Source organism: Zalophus californianus, chromosome 4 (genome assembly GCF_009762305.2).
Source record: "Zalophus californianus isolate mZalCal1 chromosome 4, mZalCal1.pri.v2, whole genome shotgun sequence".
Taxonomy (NCBI): domain Eukaryota; kingdom Metazoa; phylum Chordata; class Mammalia; order Carnivora; family Otariidae; genus Zalophus; species Zalophus californianus.
The window spans coordinates 126,501,456-126,529,228 of NC_045598.1; the positions used below are offsets into that span (position 1 = coordinate 126,501,456).

The window sequence follows — 27,773 nt, forward strand, 5'->3', positions numbered from 1 at the left end:
CCACTGAATACAAAGGATTCCAGGCCACTTCTTGGCTCAGTTGGAGGAGTGCCCTGACAAATCAGTGATATCTGCCATGGTTTGGAGAAAGAGTATATAGTATTGCTGTCCTTACTTGTAATGATTCTTCAGGTTCATTGGATTCATTCTATCTTTTACCCCAGGACATTATGTTTCCCTCACTCTTTTGGTCCACTTAGTGAGTAAAGATAGATAAGAAATGGCCCAAGGTTTGGGTCCTTCAGCTTTGCAGTAAGGTAAAAAACTGGGAATGTGATGTCACAACAATCAGATGAAAAAAGTGTGTCAAGGAGGTAGTAATTAACTCTGTTAATGTTGCTGGTAAAGCAGTTAAGTGTTGAGAATTGACCACTGGATTTGATAAGTCATTGGTGACCTTTGCGAACCATTTCAGGGGTGTGGTGGGTACAAACCCTGATAGAAAAGAGTTCAAGAGAGAACTAGAGGAGAGAATAGCAGGAATAGACAAAGAATTTAGATCTCTTATTTGAGGAGTTTTACCACAAAGGAAAGCAAAGAAATGGGGTGGTAACTGGAAGGGGAGGTTTGGTTTTGAGCATGCTTTTCTGTTGTCAAACACTGAGTTGATTAGGCAGCACAGAAACAGAAACTCGCTTTCAGTTAGGATGTATCACCAACAGTTAACAGTGGGGCCTTGGGTATTGCCTGAATTAGCCTATTTACTATGTTTGAGGAATTTGCATGATTGTTCGCTGTTAGGTTTGTTTAAAAAAATTATTTCAGTATCTCAGCATATCATTCAAGAACAAAATAACTAGTCCAAAGTGCAGATTCTTGAAGAAGAAAAACACCTGAACTTAGTTAAGTATTTATTTCCCTAATCTTTACCTGTTATTATTTAACCTAGACCTGGTGTTACTCTCATGTTTGAATTGACCATTTGTCTCAGTAGTGAATTAAAGGAAATTTAAAATCTAACAGGTTAAGTGTCTGCCTTTGGCTCAGGTCATGATCTCAGGGTACTGGGATCGAGGCCCATGTACTGCTCCCTTCTCAGTGGGGAGTCTGCTTCTCCCTCTCTCTCTCTCTGCTTCTTCCTGCTCGTGCTCGCTCGCTCGCTCTCAAATAAATAAGTAAAATCTTAAAAAAAAATGAAGGAAATTTAAAATCTAAATGGAGTCATTCTCCTCTCCCTAGTCCAACTTAGGATTCAGACTGTGTTGAAGGAAAAAGTTCTTCTGGCTGCTTAGGCTCCACTTTCTGCTGCCCTGTTCTTTTGTCTACCTACAGCCAATGTTGTTTTCACCTGGCAGGGTGAAATAAAAGGACAAAATTAGTATTCCCTCTGGTTTCTCTACTGGATTTTCTGCATTACCATCTATGAGAATAAGCAGAGAGGTCTTTTATCTGTAATGTACAATAAGTTATATTACATGTCCGAAGGATTGCCGGATGAGGTAGTCCTTGGAATATATTACTAATTTATATAGTTGTTCAGGGCCCTCATTAACAGCATTGGTGAGGTTTATGATTAATAAAATTGGTTTAAATAGAAGCTACATTGATTTCAAAACGATATACAGGTACACATATATCCTTTTCTCCCAAAGAGACTATTACTGAAATCTCTCTTAAGCAGAACTTAACAAGGCTTAAATAAAGTTTTAAAATGTCTTATCAGCAAGTAGATATTTACTGCTATTCATCATTATATTCAAGATGAGACACTATCAGTGTGAAAGCTGGAGTCTTCATGCTACAATGTTTTGTGCCCAGCATTTTCTTAGTAGAGTGAGGTGCTAAGAAATGTTTAAAAGTTAACATCTTTCCAGTTTCTAGGAGGCTAATTCTTGTTCATTTTTCCAGTGCTAAACCAACAGACTTTGATTTCCTGAAAGTTATTGGAAAAGGCAGCTTTGGCAAGGTAAGAGTGTTTTTATTTTGCCGTTCAGTAAATAAGTACTTAAGGAATGCCTGCCTTATGTATTCCAGGCCGCAGAACTTGTTGGTACGCAGGATATGGAGTTACAGTGCTTTCTCTAACTTCAAAATACTTAGGGAGTTAAGGCGTTTACTCAAATTTTAACATAAAATTCATTTGTTCGGGTATTTGTTGAGCACCTATCATGTGCCAAGCAGTGTACTGGGTTCTGGTTAGTTAGAGAGTATTGAACGAAACTGACACAGTTACTACCTTTGTGATGCTTGCAACCTAGTAGGGGAAATAGCCAGTTAAAAATATGCAGTCATGGGACACCTGGGTGGCTCAGTTGTTAAGCATCTGCCTTCGGCTCAGGTCATGATCCCAGGGTCCTGGGATTGAGCCCTGCATCGGGCTCCCTGCTCAGCAGGAAGCCTTCTTGTCCCACTCCCCCTGCTTGTGTTCCCTGTCTCGCTGTCTTTGTCTCTCTCTGTCAAAATAAATAAAATCTTTAAAAAAAAAATATGGTCAATAAATAATGAAAAGCAGTAATGGGGATTGTGTTGTAAATACAGAATAGGGTGAAGTGATAGAGGACAATAGGTAAGTGGGGGGAAAATTCCTACTCAGATGGGTCGGTCAAGGATGGCTTCTTTAAAGAGGTGCTGTTTAAGCTGAAGCTGGAAAGACAAAAATGAGCAACTGTGAAAATAACAGTTGAGGGAGGAAAAGGGTGTTTGAAAACCCTGCTGTTCCTCATACAGTGAGTGTCAGATGAATCACACAACTTGACAGTGTGGCCATACCAAGGAAGGCCAGAAGCATCATAAAGGGAGTTACCAGGATCGTTAGATATATTTAAATGCTTTTTTGCATTTGCTGCAATCTGTAATAAAAATAAATATGCGTGTGTTTAATTATAGTTTGCTACATTCTGAGCTTTGGGTATCTCTAGTTTGTTTTCTCAGTTCCCTGGATACCAGAAACTGTAACCATACAATTAAATCCATGTGTGTTAATTCAGCACATATATATCGACCACCCACTACATGCTGAACATTGTGCTAGTACAGCAACAGAGAGTTGGAAAGGGATGCTGCACTCAGAATGCTCAGTGTATTGGGATGTTAGAGATAATCTGTCATTACAAATAAAAAGCATTATCTTTTGGAAACTTCATGTTTAGATCTAGAGTCTACCAGGAATTGGTTCTTGGATATAGCATGAAGTTGTAGGGCACAGTTAATTTTTTCCCTATTAATATCCAACTGATCGCACACAATTTATTGAAAAGACAGTTCTTTCCCCACTGATCTGCAGAGTAATTTTCATCATTTATTCAGTGTCCATATATACATGGATCTGCTTCTAGATTTTATGTTTTATATTTCTGTTTCAAGATATTATATATTGTTCCATTAGTCTATTAGACTGTGTAGCTTGATATCCAACAAGACAAGTCCTCCCTCCTTGTTCTTCTTCAAGAGTCTTAGGCCTTTGTGTATCTTTTTAAGTTTTAGAATTAGCATGCCAATTTCCATAAAGTTCTGCTGGATTCTGATTGGGATTGCATTTAATCTGTAGGTCAATTTGGGAAAAATTGTTATTTTACATTATTGAGTCTTCCAATCCATGACCATGGTATATCCCTTTCTTAATTTAGTTCATCTTTAACTTTTCTCAGTAATGTTTTATGTCGAGTTTTTACACATCTTTAATTAGATTTATTCCTGTGTATTTCATTTTTTATGCTGTTGAAAACTGGTGTTAATTATTGAAGCTAAATATATGCCATTATCTGTGTGATACATTGGTTCTACTTCTAACTGTATATCCAACAGAAATGCATGCACATATGCACTAAGAAAGGCATATGCCAGAATATTCATGGCATTGTTATTCATAAACAATCTAAATGTCTGTCAATTAAAGAGTGGATTAAACTGTGTAATGCAGTTTTTCACAGAACTAATCAAACAATACTAAAATTTATATGGAACCACAAAAGACCCTGAATAGCCAAAGCAATCTTGAAAAAGAAAAACAAGGGGCGCCTGGGTGGCTCAGTCGGTTAAGCATCTGCCTTCAGCTCAGGTCGTGATCCCAGGGTCCTGGGATCCAGCCCCACATTGGGCTCCCTGCTCCGCGGGAAGCCTGCTTCTCCCTCTCCCACTCCCCAATGCTTGTGTTCCCTCTCTCGCTGTGTCTCTCTGTCAAATAAATAAATAAAATCTTAAAAAAAAAAAGAAAAAGGAAAACAAAACTGGAGGTATCAAAATCCAGATGTCAGGATGATAGTGGCCCCAAAATAGACACATAAATCAATGGAACAGAATAGAGAGCCCAGAAATAAACCTGCAATTATATGGTCATTTAATCTGCAACAAAGGAGTCAAGAATATGCAATGGGACAAAGTCTCTTAAATGGTGTTGGGAAAACTGGACAGCTACATGCAAAATAATGAAACTGGACCACGTTTTTACACCATACACAAAAATAAACTCAAAATAGATTAAGACCTAAATGTGAGACTTGAAACCATAAAAATCCTAGAAGAGCACACAGGCAGTAATTTCTCTGACATCGGCTGGAACAACATTTTTCTAGATATGTCTCCCGAGGCAAAGGAAACAAAAGCAAAAATAAACTATTGAAACTACATCAAAATAAAAAGTCATTGCACAGCAAAGGGAATAATCAACAAAACAGAGACAACCTACTGAATGGGAGAAGATATTTGCAAATGGCATAGTTGATACAGGGTTAGTATGCAGATTAAAGAACTTACACAACTTAACACCAGAGAACCAAGTAATCCAGTTAAAAAATGGGCAGAAGACATGAACAAACTTTTCTCCAAAGAGGACATACAACATCAAAAACTAATGATGTACTACATGTTGGCTAATTGAACATAATAATAAAAGAGGACATACAGATGGCCCACAGACACATGAAAAGATGCTCAACATCATTCATCATCAGGGAAATGCAAATCAAAACCACAGGGAGAAATCACCTTATGGCTATCAGAATGGCTAAAATCAAAAAGTGTTGGTAAGGATGTTGGTAGGGATATGGAGAAGGAGGAACCCTTGTGCACTGTTGGTGGGAATGGAAACTGGTCAGCCACTATGGAAAACAGTATGGAGGTTCCTCAAAAAAGTAAAAACAGAACTACCATATGATCCAGTAATTCTATTAGGTATTTACCCAAAGAATATGAAAACACCAATTCAAAAAGATAATATGCACCCCTGTGTTTATAACAGCATTATTTACAATAACCAGGATATGGAAACAACCCAAGTGTCCATAGATACACATATACAATGGAGTATCAATGAGCTATAAAAAAGAATGAAATCTTGCCATTTACAACAAAATGGGTGAATCTAGAGAGTATAATGCTAAGTGAAATAGGTCGGTCAGAGAGAGACAAATACCATATGATTTCATTCATATGTGAATTTAAGAAACAAAACAAATGAAAGAAGACAAACCAAGAAACCCACTCTTAACTATAGAGAATAAACTGATGGTTACCAGAGGGGATGTGGGTGGGGGGGGATGGGTGAAATAGGTGAAGGGGTTTAAGAGTGCACTTATTAAAAAAAAAAAGTATACTCACCATAATGAACACTGAGTAATGTATAGAATTGTTGAATTACTGTATCATACACCTGAAACTAATATAACACTGTATGTTAACTATACTGGAATTAAATTTTTTAAAATGTGTAATGCATTATTCTGCACAATAAAAATACAAAAATTATGCTTCATGCCACAACATGAATGCATATTACATTATTTAGAGTGAAAGAAGTCAGAGACAACTTTATATGATTCTAATTGTATAAAATTCAAAAAAAAGACAAAACCTGTGTTATTACAAGTTGAGCTAAATGAGGAAGACAGGGATAAGTAGTTTCTGAAATAGGGGCGAAGGGGGGCTTCAGGCTACTGATAATGTTTTTTTTTTTAATTTCTTTTTAAAAATTTTTAAATTCCAGTTAACATCCAGTGTAATATCAGTTTCAGGTGTACAATTTAGTGATTCAACACTTAGATACAACACCTGGTGCGCATCACAAGTGCCCTCCCTATCACCCATTTAACCCGTCCCCCCACCTACCCCCCACCCACCTCCCCTGTGATAACAATCAGTTTGTTACCTTTAGTTAAGAGTCTGTTCCTTAGGGCGCCTGGGTGGCTCAGTTGGTTGAGCGACTGCCTTCGGCTCAGGTCATGATCCTGGAGTCCTGGGATCGAGTCCCGCATCAGGCTCCCTGCCCAGCAGGGAGTCTGCTTCTCTCTCTGACCCTCTTCCCTCTCGTGCTCTCTATCTCTCATTCTCTCGCCCTCTCAAATAAATAAATAAAATCTTTAAAAAAAAAAAAAGTCTGTTCCTTGGTTTGCCTCTTTTTTTCCCCTGTGATCTTTTGTTTTGTTCCTTAAATTCCACATATGAATGAAATCATGTGGTTTTTGTCTTTCTCTGACTTACTTCACTTAGCATAATACTAACTCCAACATGTCATTGCAAATAGCAAGATTTCATTCTTTTTATGGCTGAGTAATATTCCATTATATTTGTAAATACCATGTCTTCTTTTTCCATTCATCTGTCAATGGACATTTGGGCTTTTTCCATAATTTGGCTATTGTAGATAATGCTGATATAAACAGGGTACGTGTATCCCTTCGAATTATATTTTTTTATTCTTTGCGTAAATGCAAAAATAGAATAGAAAACCCAGAAGTGAACCCACAACTATAAGATAATGTTTTATTTTTTGACCTAGATAGTGGTTACATATGTGTTCATTTTGTAGTAATTTACTGAGCTGTAATGATTTGTGAGTTATTCTGTATACATGTTATGTTTAATAAAAATTTTAAATCTTGCAAAGTGGTTAGAAACCAATAAAGTACAGTAAAACAAAAGCAGAATACACAAAAAATGGAAAAGTAAACAAATGCAAATCCAGTGTTTGAAAAATAGAAAAAAATATATGATAGACAAATAAATAATGGCAATCTAAAATTTATTCTAAACTCTTCTCCATTGAGGGGTCTTGGTTCCATTTTCCCTTTGCCTATTTGTTTCTTTTTTTAAAGATTTTATTTATTTGACAGAGAGACAGCTAGAGAGGGAACACAAGCAGGGGTACAGGAGAGGGAGAAGCAGGCTTCCTGCTGAGCAAGGAGCCTGATGTGGGGCTCGAACCCAGCACCCTGGGATCATGACTGAGCCGAAGGCAGACGCTTAATGACTGAGCCACCCAGGCGCCCCTGCCTGTTTCTTAGCGATCTGCCTGTTCTCCAAATCTACCAATCTATTGAAAAAATGCTTACTTTAGGGAAATTGGTACCTCCTAATTGCCACATTTGAATTATTTTCTCATAATGTATTGGAAGATGAACCAGTCAAACTAGAGCAGGAAAGGTCAGGCAGGTGGGAGGTGTTGAGAAAAGGAAAAATGTACAAAGAAAAGGTGTTGTATAGAGTCAAATATTGTAGCAAACAAAAGAATGGAAAATGGGGAAAATGCCAACAGTTGAGCCAGGACATTTTTACCCTGAAGATGTTTTGACTCCATCTTGATTAAAAACAAACACTTTTTTCTAATTAATAGGCTTTATTTTTTAGAACAGCTTAGATTTACAGAAAAATTGAGTAAAGAGAAAAAACAGGAAGTTCAGAGAATACCCAAACATCCTCCACTCCACACACAGTATCCCTATTGTTAATACCTTACATTAGCATGGTACATGTGTTCCAGTTAATGAGCCAACATTGATACAAAGTCCATTGTTTATTCAGATTTCCTTGCTTTTTACCTGATGTCCTTTTTTTGTTCCAGGATCTCATCCACAATACCACATTACATTTGCTTGCGTGTCTCCTTAAGCTTCTCATAGCTCTAACAGCTTCTCAGACTTTCCTTGTTTTTGAGGACCTTGATGGTTTTGAGAAGTACTAATGGGGTATATTGTAAGATGTCCCTCTACTAGAATTCATCTGATGTTTTTCTCATGATTAGACTGGGGTTTTAAGTTGTATCGAGGAAGACAACACCTATACTAGAATATAAAGCCCAGCAGTGTTACCAGTTGCTGTGTCAGATCATCTCAGAAAGCTTTAGAATGTATCATTTAATAGTTACACAATTTGTCAGGCTTCTTGAATCTCTTAAAAAGTTATTTGCAAAACCCTGAGTATGTCTGCTTTTTTTCTGGGGCAAGAGACTCTAAATTTCTTCAGATCCTTGAAAGTGCATACAGCCTAGCCCATTGTAGAAGCTCAGCTCTACATGGTCCTTCTTCCCCTGAATGCTTCTGAATTTAAAACTTAAGAGAAACCTAAATATGAAAACAAAAATGCATTTCAATCACATAGAAACCATTTTCTTCTCCGCTTTTTTTTATCAATATCCATGAAGTTGATAGCCTCAGTATTTTTCTTTTTTTTTTTTTAAGATTTTATTTATTTATTTGAGAGAGAATGAGAGAGAGGGCAAGCACATGAGAGGGGGGAGGATCAGAGGGAGAAGCGGACTCCCCGCTGAGCAGGGAGCCCGATGCGGGACTTGATCCGGGACTCGATCCGGGACTCCAGGGTCATGACCCGAGCTGAAGGCAGACGCTTAACCAACTGAGCCACCCAGGCGCCTGCCTCAGTATTTTCTAAGGACACTCTTTAGGACTCAGGGCTTGCATGTGCATGTGCACACTCAACACACCACACACACTTGAGGATCTCAAGCAGTATAGGTTTTGGGACTTAAATTTCGTAAAAATCTCAAACATCAGCACATTAAGTGACAAAGAAGTGGTACCTGGTATTTGAGTGGTACCTGGTACCTGGCTATTCAAGTGATTAACATTCCTTTTTTGTTATTATTTTATTAAAATATCTAAGAAGTAGAATAAAAATAAATTCAGTATTCAGTTTTCAAAACTAAAACATCATCTAGGTCCCCTTTAGACTTTTTGTACATAAGTTATGAATTTACTGACAAGCGAATTGTTTTTATCAAAATATTGAAATTTCTAATGGTTTGTATAATCTGTAACTACAACAGGTTCTTCTTGCAAAACGGAAACTGGATGGAAAATTCTATGCTGTCAAAGTGTTACAGAAAAAAATAGTTCTCAACAGAAAAGAGGTAAAATAAAATAGCATTGTTTCTCCTAAATTCATTTTCTCAATTAACAGAATTATTTTCTGGTATATAATGCAAGTTGATCCTTTACTTTTTTTTTTTTTACAGCAAAAACATATCATGGCTGAACGTAATGTGCTTTTGAAAAATGTGAAACATCCATTTTTGGTTGGATTACATTATTCTTTCCAAACAACTGAAAAGCTTTATTTTGTTCTGGATTTTGTTAATGGAGGGGAGGTGAGTTTTATGATTAGTTTTGTAATGTTGATAATGTTTAGAAAAAATAGAGTAAAGTCACAGTTTTTCTTCGCTTAACAGGTTTTGGAAGGATAGGCCAGAATTAACAGCTGTTAGATTCAAGATGCTGGCTAATAAGCACAAAGCAAGATGTAGAGAATTGTAAACAAAGCTCTTAAGCAGCTTATGGTGTGTAGGTGGGAAGATTCATAAAAGAACCTTGGTATGAAGCTACAGACTTCACGGATAATATAGCAGGAATAATATACTGAAACATTAGACTAAAACATGATTTGTATTCAGATAATTATTGTCTCCACAGTTGCATATAAAGATTACTCTAGCCTGTCATTTTCTAAAACGTGCAAACTATAATCAGACGAGATGATCCTCTAATAAGGAGTTCTGTGGTGAAGTCAGTTTGGAAAACGTTTCAAGTTCTCTCCCATTGGCAATTAACAGTATGCTTCTTGGTGATTCACAGTATGTTTCCGCATGTTAAAGACTTTGAGTTCTGCCAAAGCCAAGATTTTTTGAAAATATTTTCTTAGCATGCAGTCCCTTTTTGTTTGAACCAAATCTGTTAATAATACTCCCCAAAACTCTAATCAGAGGGATATTGAAATACATTTTGGAAAACGCTACCGTCATGATAATAATTACAGTAATAGCTAACATGCATCAAGTATACTTATGTGCCCAGCACTCTGCATCTTTATATGTATTATTTCATCTTCACAACAGTCACGTTCTATAAGATAAAGTAACTGAGGCACAGAGAAGCTGGGTAACTTGCTCAAGGCATGTGGTTAATAAGTATCAGAGGCAGGAATAGAACTCAGGCAGTGTGATTCCAGGATTTAGGCAGTGGACCACCCCCCTGTTCTTCTGGTTCTCAATCCTCGTACCTTTCTAATTTGATCTCTAACCTGTGAGTGTCTCTCAAAATTATTCTCATAGATTGTGTCCTGTCCTCACAAAGGGATCTTTTCATCCCCTAGTTCAGATCAGAGAGAGAGGAAAATGGTTATTTCAACCTTAATATAGTATACTTAACTGTAGAATAAAGGAAGACTACTGTCTATTCTGCAAACCTGAAAGATGGTCACACACCTAGATCATTTGGGGGAAGATGATTAAAAGAATCATCACACACCCCCTACATCTCTATGACAAAAATGCCATATGCCTCCTCAGTGTAGATGCAAAACTTTGAAGGCTGAAGATTTGAGGTTGTCATTTTATGTGTACATGAGTGCTAACATATAATGAGAATTTATTGAGGGCCTGCCACTGTGTAATTATTTTTCCTGCATTATTTCAATTAATCATTATAACTCTTTGAGATAAATACTCTTCTAAGGCTCAGAGAGGTTAAGTAACTTTCTCAGTGTCACCATGCTTTCTAGTAAGTGTCAGGTCCTGGATTTAACCTGGATCTGAGTACAAATCTGTGACTTTGAAATGTCCTGCAAGGCATTAACTGCAGATGAGATCCTGTTTGTGAGCTTCCTGCTTTGTCTGTGGTTTCTTCATCTTGTTTTAGGACCTTGCTTTTGAGCCCTTTTTATACATTGATCTCTCATAAACTGAGTGGCAAAGGTGGAAACATGTAGGCTTGTATTCTAAAAGATAGACTTGGTTAAGATAATGGGGAATAAAAAGAATGGAATAGAATGTTGGGGTTGGTGGAGGAGGAGCTGAATGGGGCAGTAGTAGGAGGGCAATAAAGATGAGAAAGGATAGAGGTAGGAGTATAATTTCATTATGGGTTTCCTGTTATTCTTACTAGGACTGTCCCCCTGGCTTTCTTTTTTTTTGTTAACTTAAATTCAATTAGTCAACATATAGAACACCATTAGTTTCAGGTGTAGAGTTCAGTAATTCATTAGTTATGTAGTCCCTCTGATTTTCATATAACATTTTAACCTTGACTTGTGTACTTATTTGATATGATACTAGACATTTACACAAGCCCTCCTGAACCTCAGCTTCCTCATTAATTTTCTGCCTCAAACTACTTGGGTAGATTAAATAATACAAACAGGGGCGCCTGGGTGGCTCAGTTGTTAAGCGTCTGCCTTCGGCTCAGGTCATGATCCCAGGGTCCTCGGATCGAGCCCCACATTGGGCTCCCTGCTCTGCGGGAAGCCTGCTTCTCCCTCTCCCCCTGCTTGTGTTCCCTTTCTCGCTGTGTCTCTCTCTGTCAAATAAATAAAATCTTTAAAATAAATAAATAAATAGAACAAACATATAAAGTCGTCCTCAGTATGGTGCCTTTTTTTTTTTTAAAGATTTTATTTATTTATTTGACAGAGACACAGTGAGAGAGGGAACACAAGCAGGAGGAGTGGGAGAGGGAGAAGCAAAGCAGGCTTCCCGCAGAGCAGGGAGCCCGATGTGGGGCTCGATCCCAAGACCCTGGGATCATGACCTGAGCTGAAGGCAGATGCTTAACAACTGAGCCACCCAGGCGCCCCAATATGGTGCCTTTGAGTTAGTAAACAGTGTTAGCTATCATTGATGAATGGTCACGTTTTCATTTTAAATAGAATATTAACGATAGTATAAGCTAATAAAGGCAGTGGTAGGGCTAAACAGGAGGGAGTATTTCAGAAATAATTAAAAGATAAAAACAGAAGAATTTATTCAATAGTTAGATATAGAGGCTAAGGGTAAAGGAGCAGTCCGGATGAATCCCAGGCCAGCCTCCATGTCCCTACTCTGTCAGGATCTATTATAACTGATCTTCACCATAACCTTTCAGAAGAGGTTAAGAAAAATTGGGGGACAGTCAGAGAAGTTAAATGAATTGCACACAAAAAGAGAAGAATTAGGATTTGAATCCAAGTCTGATCAGCTTTAAAACTTGACTCTTCTCACTGTACCTTGTTGCCTCCCATGGCTCAGAGGGCTGGGTAGAAAGTGATGTCATTAAAGGATAGAATATAGCTACAGTAGCAGTAAATCTGTAAAAGAAGACAAGGGGCTCTGTTGTAGACAAGTTGAATTTGTTGGCTTGTGAAATATTCAAGAAAGAGCAGTAGGCGGCAAGTCTTTGCAGGAGAAGCTCCAAGCAGAGGTGTAGGTGGGGTATGTCCACGTGGAAGACGTCGACATAGAGGGGTTTAAAATCACTGGATGGATTAGGTTACCTGGACAGGGTATTCGGAGAAAGAATAACAGTGGAGAAACTGAGGACAGACACCTCGCTATCCCTGCAGTGTAAGGGGCCGGAAAGGAGCCAATACAGAACTCTCCAGGGAAGGGGGAGCCCTAAGGTGAGATCTTTGTTTTAAGAAGCCCGGGAACTTAGAGTAAGGACCTAGGGCAAACTTCGCCCAGGCAGGTAACCTAATGAGTAAAGGACAGGTAGTAAGAAATAAAATATGATTTCAGGAGTATAGGAAATGAACTGGAGAGCCCAGCTGCTGCTCAGCCCTGGCCATTTGCTACCACACTGGAATTGAGGCTTAATGTTGCAGAGCTTCCTTTTTTTTTTTTTCCCAGAAGAAATCAAACCTGAATTTTTACCAAAAAAATTTCTCCATTTTTTTAAATGTTACCAGTTAATTTAGATTTTTTCTAAAAACAGCATTTGGCTCAAACACATTATATCTGTGGGTTATATTTGGTCTGCCAGCCACTTGTTTCCAATCTCTGAATAGTGGGTTTTTTTGTTTTGTTTTGTTTTGTTTTGTTTCCCAAGTGAAACCACAGTCAAAAAAAGGGCTAGTAAGACCTTATTGACTCCATGGCAATATCCAGATCATTGGTCTGGGTTGATAATCTTTTCCAGAGTGGTGAGGACACAGCCACGCTGGGGATTGAAGAGTAAATGAGAGACGAGCAAGTTGAAGTTAGCAAGGGTAAAGAAAGATGTGTGGTTGAAGAGAGAATGATTGCGAGGCAGGGAACACAAAGGAGAGTCACAGTTCTGTGCTTTGGTGCATTTTTATCTCATGTTCCGAGTAACAAAAATCCTGTTTTTGTATTTAGAGGATATATTTGTTTTACTTTATGTGTGAATGATCTTAATACCCATTTCTTTTTCCATTTTACAGCTGTTTTTCCACTTACAGAGAGAACGGTCCTTTCCCGAACACAGAGCTAGGTTTTATGCTGCTGAAATTGCCAGTGCATTGGGTTATTTGCACTCCATCAAAATAGTGTACAGGTACATTTTAATGTATTTCTTGTAAAAACGTCTTTTTTTATTACTTTGTTTCAGTTAATACTCAGTTTTGCTTTTCTTTCCATTTAATTTAATAGAGACTTGAAACCAGAAAATATTCTTTTGGATTCAGTAGTAAGTATTCTTTTAAAAATCTACCAATTCTCAATTTAATCGTTGTTGTGCTTGGTGGAAAAAAGGCAGCCTCAAAGGTTCCACACTGCATCATTCCATTTATGTAACATTCTCCAAATGACAGAACTGTAGAGATGGAAAATAGATGAGTGATTGCAAGGTGACAGGGACAGTGGGCATAGGTGAATACAAAGATAAAGGGGTAGCCTGAATCCTCAGTTTCTTTGGGGTAGTGGATAGTTTTCTATCTTGATGGTAGCGGTAGTTACATAGATCTGCACGTCTCTATTGCATAGAACCACACATATATATACACACACACACAAAGGCATATGTGTAAAAAAAATTAATGAAAACTGAATAAAATGGACAGTCTGGTTAACAGTATTCTACCATTCCTAATTTTGATATTTTCTACAGTTATATAAGCTATCAGCATTAGGAAAAGCTGGGTGAGGGGTACACAAAACTGTACTATTTTTGCAATTTCCTGTGGGTCTATAATTATTTCAAAGTGAAATGGTTTTAAAAATTGTCAGCTTATGCCCATGTGTTGTTTTATCTTACTGCCCCTCTGTTTGTCAGGGACATGTTGTCTTAACAGATTTTGGGCTTTGTAAAGAAGGAATTGCTATATCTGACACGACTACAACATTTTGTGGGACACCAGAGGTAAGAAATATGTCTCATTTGTTGTTTATATAATCAGGTGTAAATGCGAAAATGAATCACGAAGTGCAAATACAATACTCAGAATCAGAAAAGTAGACTAAAACTCTCATTTCAGAAAGCTTTTAGCCACTTGTATATATCTGATAATCATCCCTTCAGAACATTTAAAGTTTATTGATAGTATTTTTAATTGTGATTGTAGGCTACCACAGATAACCCAACAAAGATATAAATTATACTTATTTGTTTTTATTTTTGTTTTTTTAGATTTCATTTAGATTCAAGTTAGTTAACATGTAGTGTATTATTAGTTTCAGGGGTAGAACTTAGTGATTCATCAGTTGCATATAACACCCAATGCTCATTACATCAAGTGCCCTCTTTATTTTTTTAAAATTTTTTAAAGATTTTATTTATTTATGTGACAGAGAGAGAGAGAGAGAGCACAAGTAGGCAGAGTGGCAGGCAGAGGGAGAGGGAGAAACAGGTTCTCCGCTGAGCAGGGAGCCCGGCACGGGGCTCGATACCAGGACTCTGGGATCATGACCTGAGCCGAAGGCAGCCGTTAACCAACTGAGCCACCCAGGCGGCCCAAGTGCCCTCTTTCATGTTCCTTACCCAGTTACCCCATCCCCTCATATACTTACGTGTTTTTAATGTTAAAAGTTTACCTTAGACTTTTTAAAGCATTTGATTAGATTTCTGATCCTTTAAAAATCACCAATCAACAATGAAGAATGTACTAAAATTGTAATGTTTACACCACTCTAAATATACTAATAGCCATTGAAGTACACACTTTAAAATGAGTAAATTGCATGGTATGTGAGTATCTAAATAAAGCTTTTTTTATATAAGCTAGAGCAAATATGGCAAAATACTGACATTGCCTATAATTAGTGGCAGCTATATTGGTTTCTGTTTTCTCTTTTTCTGTGTGATGAAAGTATTTTATAATAAAATTAACCATTTATTTAACAGAAGAAAGGAAAGCAATGGATGTGGAGGAAAGAAAACCATAAGTCAGGGCGCTTAGGTGGCTCATTAGGTTAAGCATCTGCCTTCAGCTCAGGTCATGATTCCAGAGTCCTGGGATCGAGTCCCACATCAGGCTCCTTGCTCAGCGGAGAGTCTGCTTCTCCCTTTGCCTGCCATTCCCCCTGCTTGTGCTCTCTCGCTCTCTGTCTGTCAGATAAAAAAATAAAATCTTAAAAAAATAAAGAAAAAGAAAACCACAAGTCAGAATTAATCAGAACATCTCATCTTCTAATCATGTTAGCTAGCAGAAAATGTAACCTTCCATTTGAGACAATAATAATCTTTACAAGTCATGTTAAAGCCTTGTTACTCTCCCTACACACATACACACACACACATGCACACACACACACATTTCGTTTATTTTAAACTATCCTAATTTTATTTATTTATTTTTTTGAAAAATGCAACATACAAACTAACAAAAGTAACAGGTAAAGTCAAACAGGCACTTATATTAAAAGAAAAACCAACTAGAAGAAATTTTATCTTAAACACCTTATAGTAACCTATCTGCAGTTGCATTTACTGAGCTCTGTTGCTGTGAAGAATACAGCTCATGCACAGGTCTGGATCAACAATTTGTACATTTTTCAAGTATTCACTGAATACTACCTTATATACACATATACATTAAATTTGAAAAAGATTTAATTGGCGATCCCCAGATAGACTTCATTTTTGTTGCTCTTTTGGAAGAGGTCATCTAAAGAGAAGAATATGTGGTTCTGGCTCATGAATCATGTAATGAACCCAGCCTAGACTCTGTTGGACACCAAGTCTCCTCCACTCCTCTTCAGACATCAGATGGGTTTTCGGGACTTGTTTGGAAAGTTCTCTGGGTAACATGACATGCCGGTACTCGTAGTGCTCATCGAAGTACTTGTCCGAGTAGTAGATCTGCTTGTGGGCCATCCTGCCGGTGGGCGGGAGCGACGGGGTGCAAAGAGCGGGCGCAGCGGGCCACACGTCCTGGTCTGGCCAAAGCAACGACTCAACTCTAAACTATCCTAATTTTAATATATTTATAGTGATCTTAGAAGCCAGGTAGTATCTCATCCTTTTTTTTTTTTTTTAAAGATTTTATTTACTTATTTGACAGAGAGAGAGACAGACAGAGGGAACACAAGCAGGGGGAGTGGGAGAGGGAGAAGCAGGCTTCCCGCAGAGCAGGGAGCCCGATGTGGGGCTCGATCCCAGGATCCTGGTATCATGACCTGAGCGAAGGCAGACACTTAACGACTGAGCCACCCAGGCGCCCCGTATTTCATCTTTTTTGTAGAGTAATCGCAAATAACATGATGAAATGTGTGATAAAATGGCTCATATGAGACTTTTAATCAACATCAGAAAAGTTAAAAATAATTAAAAATACTTTGAAATGTTTTTTTTTCCTTCCTTTTTCTAATCTACCCCTAGCTCTTAGATATATTTGTAACCATTCTAGTTTGGTTTGTGTATGAAGAAACATTTTTTTGTGAATGTATATTGGGTTTTTGGAATGTGGATACATTTTTATGTAAATTCTATCTCCTTTAAATTTTTTTTAATTTTTATTTTTTATTTAAATTCAATTAACCTATAATGTATTATTAATTTCAGAGGTAGAGTTCAGTGATTCATCAGTCTTATACCCAGTGCTCATTACATCATGTGCCCTCTGTAATGTTCATCATCCAGTTACCCCATTCCCCCACCCCCTTCCCTCCAGCAACCCTCAGTTTGTTTCCTATGACTAAGTCTCTTAGGGTTTATCTCCCTCTCTGATTTCTTCTTGTTTTATTTTTTCCTCCCTTCCCCTCTGATCTTCTGTTTTGTTTCTTAAATTCCACATATGAGTGAGATCATATAACTGTCTTTCCCTGAGTGACTAATTTCGCTTACCATGATACCCTCTAGTTCTATCCACGTTGTTGCAAATGGCAAGATTTCATTTTTTTGATAAATGAGTAGTATTCCATTGAATATATATACACCACATTTTCTTTATCCATGCATCTGTCGATGGACATCTGGGCTCTTTCCATAGTTTGGCTATTGTGGGCATTGTTGCTATAAACATTGGGGTGCAGGCGCCCCTTCGGATCGCTACATTTGTATCTTTGGGGTAAATACCCAGTAGTGCAATTGCTGGGTCATAGGGTAGCTCTATTTTCAACGTTTTGAGGAACCTCCATACTGTTTTCCACAGTGACTGCACCACCTTGCATTCCTGTCAGCAGTGTATGAGGGTTCCCCTTTCTCCACATCCTCGCCAAAATCTGTCATTTCCTGACTTGTTAATTTTAGTCATTCTGACTGGTGTGAGGTGGTATCTCACTGAGGTTTTGATTTGGATTTCCCTGATGCCGAGTGATGTGGAACATTTCTTTCATATGTCTATTGGCCATTTTATGTCTTCTTTGGAGAAATGTCTGTTTATGTCTTCTGCCCATTTCTTGATTGGATTATTTGTTCTTTGGGCATTGAATTTGATAAATGCTTTATAGATTTTGGATACTAGCCCTTTATCTGATGTGTCATTTGCAAATATCTTCTCCCATTCTGTTGGTTGTCTTTTGGTTTTGTCGACCGTTTACTTTGCTGTGCAAAAGCTTTTTATCTTGATGAAGTCCCAGTAGTTCATTTTTACTTTTGTTTCCCTTGCCTGTGGAGACGTGTCTAGCAAGACGTTGCTGCAGCCGAGGTCACAGAGGTTACTGCCTGTGTTCTCCTCTAGGATCTTGATTGATTCCTGTCTCACATTAGATCTTTCATCCATTTTGAGTCTCTTTTTGTGTATGGTGTAAGGAAATGGTCCAGTTTCATTTTTCTGCATGGGGCTGTCCAATTTTCCCAACACCATTTGTTGAAGAGACTTTTTCCATTGGACATTCTTTCCTGCTTTGTCAAAGATTAGTTGACCATAGAGTTGAGGGTCCATTTCTGGGCTCTCTGTTCTGTTCCATTGATGTATGTGTATGTTTTTGTGCCAGTACCATACTGTCTTGATGATGGCAGCTTTGTAATAGAGCTTGAAGTCCTGAATTGTGATGCCACTGGCTTTGCTTTTCTTTTTCAACATTCCTCTGGCTATTCGGGGTCTTTTCTGGTTCCATACATATTTTACGATTATTTGTTCCATTTCTTTGAAAAAAGTGGATGGTATTTTGATAGGGATTGCATTAAATGTGTAGATTGCTCCAGGTAGCATAGACATTTTCACAATATTTGTTCTTCCAATCTTCCTCAGTTTCTTTCATGAGTATTCTATAGTTTTCTGAGTATAGATCCTTTGCCTCTTTGGTTAGGTTTATTCCTAGGTATCTTATGGTTTTGGATGCCATTGTATATGGGATCGACTCCTTAATTTCTCTTTCTTCTGTCTCATTGTTAGTATATAGAAGAGCAACTGATTTGTGTCCATTGCTTTTATATCCTGCCACTTTACTGAATTCCTGTATGAGTTCTAGCAGTTTTGGGGTGGAGTCTTTTGGGTTTTCCACATAGAGTATCATATCATCTGCAAAGAGTGAGAGTTTGACTTCTTTGCCGATTTGGATGCCTTTTATTTCTTTTTGTTGTCTGATTGCTGTGGCTAGGACTTCTACTACTATGTTGAATAGCAGTGGTGATAGTGGACATCCCTGCCGTGTTCCTGACCTTAGGGGGAAAGCTCTCAGTTTTTCCCCATTGAGAATGATATTTGCTGTGGGTTTTTCATAGATGGCATTTATCATATTGAGGTATGTATCCTCTATCCCTACACTGTGAAGAGTTTTAATCAAGAAATGTTGCTATACTTTGTGAAATGTTTTTTCTGCATCTGTTGAGAGGATCATATGGTTCTTGTCCTTTTATTAATGTGTAGTGTATCACATTGATTTGCAGAGGTTGAACCACCCTTGCAGCCCAGTAATAAATCCCACTTGGACGTGGTGAATAATCCTTTTAATGTACTGTTGGATCCTATTGGCTAGGATTTTGGTGAGAATTTTGGCATGCATGTTAATCAGGGATATTGGTCTGTAATTCTCCTTTTTTGGTGGGGTCTTCGGTTTTGGGATCAAGGTAATGCTGGCCTCATAAAATGAGTTTGGAAGTTTTCCTTCCATTTCTGTTTTTTGAAACAGCTTCAGAAGAATAGATATTAATTTTTATTTGAATGTTTGATAGAATTCCCCTGGGAAGCCATCTGGCCCTGGAGTCTTGTTGGGAGATTTTTTTTTTTTTAAGATTTTATTTATTTATTCATAAGAGACAGAGAGAGAGACAGGCAGAGGGAGAAGCAGGCTCCCCGCTGAGCAGGGAGCCCGATGCGGGACTCGATCCCAGGACTCTGGGATCATGACCTGAGCCGAAGGCAGACGCCTAACGACTGAGCCACCCAGGCGCCCTGTTGTGAGATTTTTGATTACTGCTTCAGTTTCCTTGCTGGTTATGGGTCTGTTCAGGTTTTCTATTTCTTCCTGTTTCAGTTTTGGTAGCTTATACATCTCTAGGAATGCATCCATTTCTTCCAGATTGTCTAATTTGTTGGCATATAGTTGCTCATAATATGTTCTCATACTTGTTTGTATTTCTTTGGTGGTGGTTGTGATCTCTCCCCTTTCATTCATGATTTATTTATTTGGGTCCTTTCTCTTTTCTTTTTGATAAGTCTGGCCAGGGGTTTATCAATCTTATTGTTTCAGAGAACCAGCTCACAGTTACATTAATCTGTTCTCCTGTTCTTTTGGTTTCTATTTCATTTATTTCTGCTCTGATCTTTATTAATTTTATTCTCCTGCTGGGTTCAGGCTTTATTTGCTGTTCTTTCTCCAGCTCCTTTAGGTGTAAGGTTAGGTTGTGTATTTGAGACCTTGTTTCTTGAGAAAGGCTTGTATTGCTATATACTTCCCTCTTAGGACTGCCTTTGCTGCATTCCAAAGATTTGAACAGTTGTGTTTTCATTTTCATTTGTTTCCATGAATTTTTTAAATTCTTCTTTAATTTCCTGGTTGACCCATTCATTCTTTAGTAGGATGCTCTTTGAGTATTTGAGTTCTTTCCAAATTTCCTCTTGTGATTGAGTTCCAGTTTCAAAGCATTATGGTCTGAAAATATGCAGAGAATGATCCCAATCTTTTGGTACTAGTTGAGACCTGATTTTCGACCCAGTATGTGATCTATTCTGGAGAATGTTCCATGTGCACTCAAGAAGAATGTGTATTCTGTTACTTTAGGTTGGTAGGTTGGTATGCTCTGAATACATCTGTGAAGTCCATCTGGTCCAGTGTGTCATTCAGAGCCCTTGTTTCCTTGTTGATCTTTTGTTTAGATGATCTGTCCATTGCAGTGAGTGGGGTGTTAAAGTTCCCTACTGTTATCAATGTGTTTCCTTAATCTTGTTATTAATTGGTTTATATAATTGGTTGTTCCCATGTTAGGGGCATAAATATTTACAATTGTTTGATCTTCTTGTTGGATAGACACTTTAATTATGATATTGTATCCTTCCTCTTATTACAGTCTTTGGTTTAAAATGTAATTTGTCTGTTATAAGGATTGTTACCTTAGCTACTTTTGATGTCCATTAGCATAATAAATGGTTTTCCAGCCCCTCACTTTTGATCTGGAGGTGTCTTTGGGTCTAAAATGAGTCTCTTGCAGACAGAATATCAATGGGTCTTGCTTTTTATCCAGTCTGATACCCTGTGTCTTTCTATTAGGGCATTTAGCCCATTTACATACAGAGTAACTGTTGAAAGGTAGAATTTAGTGCCATTGTATTACCTGTAAAGTGACTGTTTCTGTATATTGTCTCTGTTCCTTTCTGGTCTATGTTACTTTTGGGCTCTCTCTTCGCTTAGAGCATCACTTTTAATATTTTTTGTAGGGCTGGTTTGGTGATCACAAATTTCTTTTATTTGTTTGTCCTGGAAGCTCTCTCTCTCTCCTTCTTTTTTGAATGACATCCTTGCTGGATAAAGTATTCTTGGTTGCATATTTTTCTCGGTTATTACCCTGAATATATCATGCCAGTTCTTTCTGGCCTGCTAGGTCTCTGTGGATAGGTCTGCTGCCAATCTAATGTTTCTACCCTTGTAGGTTACAGAGCTCTTGTCCCGAGCTGCTTTCAGGATTTTTTCTTTGTCTCTGAGATTTCCAAGTTTCGCTGTTATATGTCGAGGTGTTCACCTATTTTTACTGATTTTGAGGGGACTTGTTTGTGCCTTCTGGTCTTGAATACCTGCTTCCTTTCCCAGGTTAGGGAAGTTCTCCACTGTAATTTGCTCCAGTATACCTTCTACCCCTCTCCCTCTCTTTCTTTTTTCTTCTGGAATCCCAATTATTCTAATACTGTTTCACTTTATGGTATCACTTATCTCAGATTCTCTCCTTGTGATCCAGTAGTTGTTTATCTCTTTTTCTCAGCATCTTTATTCTCCATAATTTCGTTTTTCTATATCACTAATTCTCTCTTCTGCCTCATTTATCCTAGCAGTTAGGGCCTCCATTTTTTATTGCATCTCATTAATAGCCTTTTTTATTTTGACTTGATTAGATTTTAGTTCTTTTATTTCTCCAGAAAGGGATTCTCTAGTGTCTTCTATGCTTTTTTCAAACCCAGCTAGTATCTATATAATCATTATGCTGAATTCTAGTTCTGACATCTTACTTAATGTCCATACTGATTAGGTCCCTGGCAGTCAGTACTGCCTCTTGTTCTTTGTTGAGGTGAGTTTTCCATCTTATCATTCTGTCCAGAGAAGAATAGATGAACAAGAGAACAAAATACTAAAATGGCAACAATGACCCCCACAGAAATATACACTAAATAAATCAGAAGAGACCTGAAACCAAAAAAAATAAAATAAAAATATAAAAAGAGAAAATAGGGCGCCTGGGTGGCTCAGTTGGTTGAGCGACTGCCTTTGACTCAGGTCATGATCCTGGAGTCCTGGGATCGAGTCCTGCATCGGGCTCCCCTGCCCAGCAGGGAGTCTGCTTCTCCCTCTGACCCTCCCCGCCATGTGCTCTTTCTCTCACCCTCATTCTCTCTCTCAAATAAATGAATAAAATCTTAAAAAAAGAAAATAACCAGGTGAACAGAACAGATACACTGGATCCTGTGTGTATTTTGGTCTGTTTGTTAGAAGAAACTGCATCCCAAAATTGTAAAGAAAGAAAAACATACACACACACAAACACACACACATAAAATTAAATACAAAAAGGATAGAATGTAAGTGTAAAAATGAAAAAAAAGACTTTTTTTAAAGTTGATAAAATAGGGGTGCCTGGGTGGCTCAGTCAGTTAAGCGTCTGCCTTCGGCTCAGTTCATGATCCCAGGGTCCTGGGATCGATCCCCAAATCGGGCTCCTTGCTCAGCGGGAAGCCTGCTTCTCCCTCTCCTTCTGCCTGCTGCTCTGCCTTCTTGTGCGCTCTATCTCTGTTAAATAAATAAATAAAAATATAAAAAAAAAATAAGTTGATAAAATAAGAAATTGTTTGAAAAAGGAGTGAAAAAAATTAAAATTGGAAGACTAAAAAATCATGGGGGGGGAAACATGTATTCTATATACTATTTTCCTGTAGCGCTGGAGTTTTCCAGTTCTCTGATCAGTAAACTCGGTCTTAGCTGAATGTTCTTGCTGATCTTCTGGGAGAGGAGCCTGTTGCACTGATTCTCAGGTGTCTTTGCCGGGGAAGAACTGCACTGTCCTTGCCAGGGGCCCAGGCTAAGTAATCCTCTCCAGATTGCTCCAAATGACTTTTGTTCCCTGAAGGCTTTCCAGGCTGCTTTAGAGGATGAGAATGAAAATGGCGGCCTCCCATTCTCCCTACCAACCTCCCTACCTGGAGCCCAAAGCTAGGGGCCCACTCTTCAGTGCACCTTCGGGGAAAAGCAGTCAGTCACTCTTGTCTCCCTGGTCTTCCGCCACACTCCTTGCTCACCCAGCCCGTGACTGTTTCTGTCTCGGGCACGTGACTAGGTTTGGAGCCTCCAAATTCTGCAAACTGCTGGGTTGCGCACTCGTGCCGCTCCTCTGCGGGGGAGGCGGAGGGAGTCTCGCAGAGGATCTACTGCTTGCTGGACTCGCCCGACCATGCCTGGGTTTGCGGTATATGGCAACCCTGAGCTCAGAGCCCACTTCTGAGCTGAGAGCCCATTCCTAGGCTCTCTGATTGCTGCTGGCTTCCCCAGTCCAATGCCTGGGAGCTCTGCCCCACTCAGGCACCGCGATCTCCCTGTGACCCTTGGGATCCTCAGTCCCACCTAGGATTCCACCCCATTTCACCACCTCTGCACCTTTCAAGCAGGGACATCCCTCTCCGGAGCAGACTTCTAAAAGTTCTGATTTTGTACTCACTGGTCTGTTACTTTCCGGTGCTGGCCGAGGGAGGCTCCCTCCACCCATGGTTAATCTTCCTATATATCCCCTCGGATTCACTTCTCCGTACCTCCTCCTTTACAGAAAGTGGCTGCTTTTCTATTTGTGGAGTTGCGGCAATTCTTTTCTTAGATCTCCAGTTGAGTTTGCAGGTGTTCAGAATGATTTGATAGCTACTAGCTGAATTCCTGGGGCCAGGTGAAACTAAGGTCTCCTGCTCCTCCGCCATCTTGGACTATCTTGAATGTGTATCGATTGTATAGTTATCAAAATCTTTTTCCTTTAAGAATTTTATTTATTCATTTGAGACAGATACAGAGCGAGAGAGAAAGAGAGAGAGAGCAGGAGCAGTGGGGCAAGGCAGAAAAAGGAGAAGCAGACTCCCTTTTGAGCAGGAAGCCCAATGCGGGTATCGATCCCAGGACTTGGAGATCATGACCTGAGCCAAAGGCAGACGCTTAACCTTCTGAGCCACCCAGGCGCCCCAAGTTATCAAAATCTTTAAGTCCTGTAGTTTTAAGAGAGGAAACAAGTTTTTTTTGGTCCTCCAAATCTAAATGTAATCAGAAATTACTAAACCCTTTTAATATATTTTGCCATTTTTTTGGATCACATTAAAAAAAAAGCCTAAGAAGAAATTATTTCCTTCATATGGGAAGAGAAAATACATATTTTGCAATCTCGAATTCAAATTCACCATTTTATATGTGTGAAATTATGTTTAAATGTTTTACAAATAAAATGTGCATAGCCATCTAATAACTTACACTTTTCTAAATAATATGTTAGAGAATTATATAGTAATTACAGTAATTACTATGGTGATTAATAGTAGTTACTGTTATAATTCTCTAATAACAATGCAATTCACATTCTTTTTTCTTTAAATGAAGGGGAAAATGGATTATAATTGCCGCATTAAAAATTCTTTCTTCAAGAGAAACAATTATGAGTAATGATCAGAGGAATTTCTAAAATAATCTTGTGAAAGACTCTCTCTGCCCCCTCAGCCCAATACCTAGTTTACATAGTATTACAGATTTCTACATTTGTTGTCCTCTTCTGTTTGCCCTAATTGCATCACAGTTTGTGGGGGGAAGTGCTTGAATATGTGTATTTTGAAAAATGTGCCACATGATTCTGAAGAATACTACTGCCTGAGAACCCCTGGTATAGGATGAGCATACCCAACCAATTAAAAATCTAGATAATATGTTTTTAGCATCATAGTGACATCTTAAATTTGTTAAATTTCTTAATTATTCCTAAATTTTATCATGAGTTATTTATTCAGTTGATCTAATATTTAATGTTTTCCATAGTACCTTGCTCCTGAAGTAATCCGAAAACAGCCCTATGACAATACTGTAGATTGGTGGTGCCTTGGTGCTGTTCTCTATGAAATGCTGTATGGATTGGTATGTATTTCTGCTCTCTCATTATTGTTCCAATTTATTTTCATTATTTTGAGTTGTCTCTCTTTTTTAATAATCCCGAGGACTCTTAGATAACACTGATTGAGCAGTAGTAGTAACCTGGTTAAATGAATCCAGAATCACATTGGGGATATATACAAAAGGAAAAACTTTTCCTTTGTTACTGGTCTTTTAATTTTTTTTCACTGTTACACTAATCACTACTTACACTAATCAATATTCTCATCCAGCTTGGCATTTTTTAGAAATAGACACTAGCTATAACATTAATATTATTCACTTTCATACAGTTTACCCGTCATCATTCTGCCCAATTTCAAAAAGATGGAAAGAAGATTTCTGTATTAATTAGAAGATCATATCTTTTGGGTTTTGCCTTGTATTTTATTTTTATAGGATTAATAACTGGTGCTTCACTTTTTCCGCCAATAAGAAACCCTCTATTCCCTTTACCAAAAACATTACTAGATTTTATTGAAAAAGTATATTCACTATGAAATCATTTACCTCAGTTTTTATTAATTGAAGACACATAAGGCCAACCAGTGCTTCTGATTAATGTGTGTAAAATTGTTTTACTACGGTAATTAATATTCCAACCAGGAGTGCCTGGCTGGATCAGTTGGAGGGGCATGTGACTCTTGATCTTGGGATCTTGAGTTCGAGCCCCATGTTGGGTGTACAGATTACTAAAAAAATAAATAAACTTTAAAAATATATATCATTCCAACCAAAAGCAAGCAATTTAGGCACTTTGGTTAGTTTACATATTCTTATAGGACCAATTTTTCTTCATACTTTTTGAGATATTTAGAGTAGTTTCTAAAGTCTTTTTGTGATCCCATGAGTGTCCAGCAGCCCCATGCTGGGGACCATGCACTCATCACCCATGCTGCTGATCACACTAAGCTAAATACTATCATCAGCAGAGACCTGAGCTGGGGCTTGGTTTTTTTGATTCACTTTTTGTTTTGTGTGGGGTTTCCCCCCCAAAAAACTGGGGAGCTCTCATTGAAATCCAACACATGAGGTACATGTTAGAGCATTTGTCTTGTGTTGCTAACTTTGAATGATAGATTCCTATGGCAACCAACACTGTCTCTTTTTTGCCCTTGCTTACTAAAAGATTTAGTGTTCTCATTATAGTGACTTGGAAAAACTGATATACCTTACTTTCTTTAAACGCTGAGTATTTGCTGTCCAGATATTTCTGAATCCTTTAAATTTCTTTAGAGGACTCTGAAGGTGGAAAATACTGTCATTGTATATAAAATGCAATTGATTCAAAAGGGAACATTTGAAACATAGATTTCACTAATGACACATGAACTTTTTAAAAATAAAGTTGGATTTTAAAAAGTAAAAATGTTTTGCTTTCCTGTAAAAAAGAAAGTGACAGGCTATATAACTGCCTTAACTTTAAAAATTATTTTTAGTTTAAAAATTAACTCGACAATAAACTGGCTAATCCTCATGTTGAAGCTGTACAGGGCTTAGGCTGTGAATTGTAATTCTGCACAGTGTACCCGTAATGCTGTTATTACCCAAAGTACTTAGGAAGGAGCACTATCTTCATGTCTCCATCTCTACTGGAAATCTCTGTTTTAATTCATTTATTCCCAAGTCTCAAAAAATTATTTAATATTATATCTGTGTTGAATCTCTGTGTGCAGTAGTTCTTTCCTTATGCTTCTAATGAGGTTGGTGGTTTTCTCTAAAGCAGATACTATTACAAGTTTCACAGTTTACACCTGTCTGCAGCGTATTCTTGAACATTCAGTGAACGCATGTTGGGCTCTACATGGTGCTGGGTTTTAAACCCTCTTCACATTGGAGACCACACTGCAGATGTACACATGCCCACAAGACCTGTGCATTTCTAGAACTGTCCAGACCCAGACTGATCCCTGTAGAGCAAGGCCAAATCCACTCTTTTAACCCTATTTCGTCATAGCTTAATTAACACTATTTTCCTTTTTCCCCCCGCCAGCCTCCTTTTTATTGCCGAGATGTTGCTGAAATGTATGACAATATTCTTCACAAGCCCCTAAGTTTGAGGCCAGGAGTGAGCCTCACAGCCTGGTCCATTCTGGAAGAACTCCTAGAAAAAGACAGGCAAAATCGACTTGGTGCCAAAGAAGACTTTGTATGTACATCCTTCCCAGTATCTGCTTTATTTAAGCTTAAGATTTGAAGAAAAATTCTTATTTTATGTGGCATTTACTGGGACGAATACAGCTCTTAAACAGCACCATGGAAAAGAAGCATGCTTGTCCCAGCAGTTCTCACCAGTGTTTATAGTGTTTGAAGCACTTGCACAAGGCGGCTTTTCATTTGATCTTCGTAACAGTTCGAGCCTCTCCTCTTCACCCCTCACAGCCTGCCTTCTCACCCTGTTATTTATTTGATTTTCATTTATAAGAATTTTCCTCCCTTTTTAAAAAATGTGTGGCATGCATTTTTTGGTTACCTAACCTTTTAAATCATTTTACTTAAGAATTTATTGAATATGCCTCCTGTCTGCATGAGGTAATACATTTTGCCTTGAACTAACATTTAATAACATTTTTTCTTCTGAGAATTTGGTGACACCTCCCTGAGGTAATTATAGAATCTACAGGTTTGTTTGGTTTTTTAAAAAATC

General features: G+C 38.1%; 2 protein-coding genes across 7 annotated transcripts in view; one reads left to right on the forward strand and one right to left on the reverse strand.

The window, feature by feature from the left end:
• The window catches only part of LOC113935294 (serine/threonine-protein kinase Sgk3), a 139,251-nt gene that overhangs the window by 102,696 nt on the left and 8,782 nt on the right, over window positions 1-27,773 (forward strand). For all 6 annotated transcript variants that reach the window (XM_027617079.2, XM_027617088.2, XM_027617069.2 and 3 more), the window contains 8 exons: window positions 1,849-1,906; window positions 8,996-9,079; window positions 9,185-9,316; window positions 13,381-13,493; window positions 13,589-13,625; window positions 14,211-14,297; window positions 25,016-25,111; window positions 27,120-27,275. In XM_027617079.2, coding sequence (XP_027472880.1) covers window positions 1,849-1,906; window positions 8,996-9,079; window positions 9,185-9,316; window positions 13,381-13,493; window positions 13,589-13,625; window positions 14,211-14,297; window positions 25,016-25,111; window positions 27,120-27,275 — 763 coding nt within the window. The remainder of the gene's footprint in view (window positions 1-1,848; window positions 1,907-8,995; window positions 9,080-9,184; window positions 9,317-13,380; window positions 13,494-13,588; window positions 13,626-14,210; window positions 14,298-25,015; window positions 25,112-27,119; window positions 27,276-27,773) is intronic.
• On the reverse strand, window positions 15,462-16,463 carry LOC113935313 (cyclin-dependent kinases regulatory subunit 2-like). Its single transcript, XM_035727230.1, has one exon. The coding sequence runs from the start codon at window positions 16,248-16,250 to the stop codon at window positions 16,038-16,040; it is 213 nt and encodes a 70-aa protein (XP_035583123.1). The 5' UTR covers window positions 16,251-16,463; the 3' UTR covers window positions 15,462-16,037.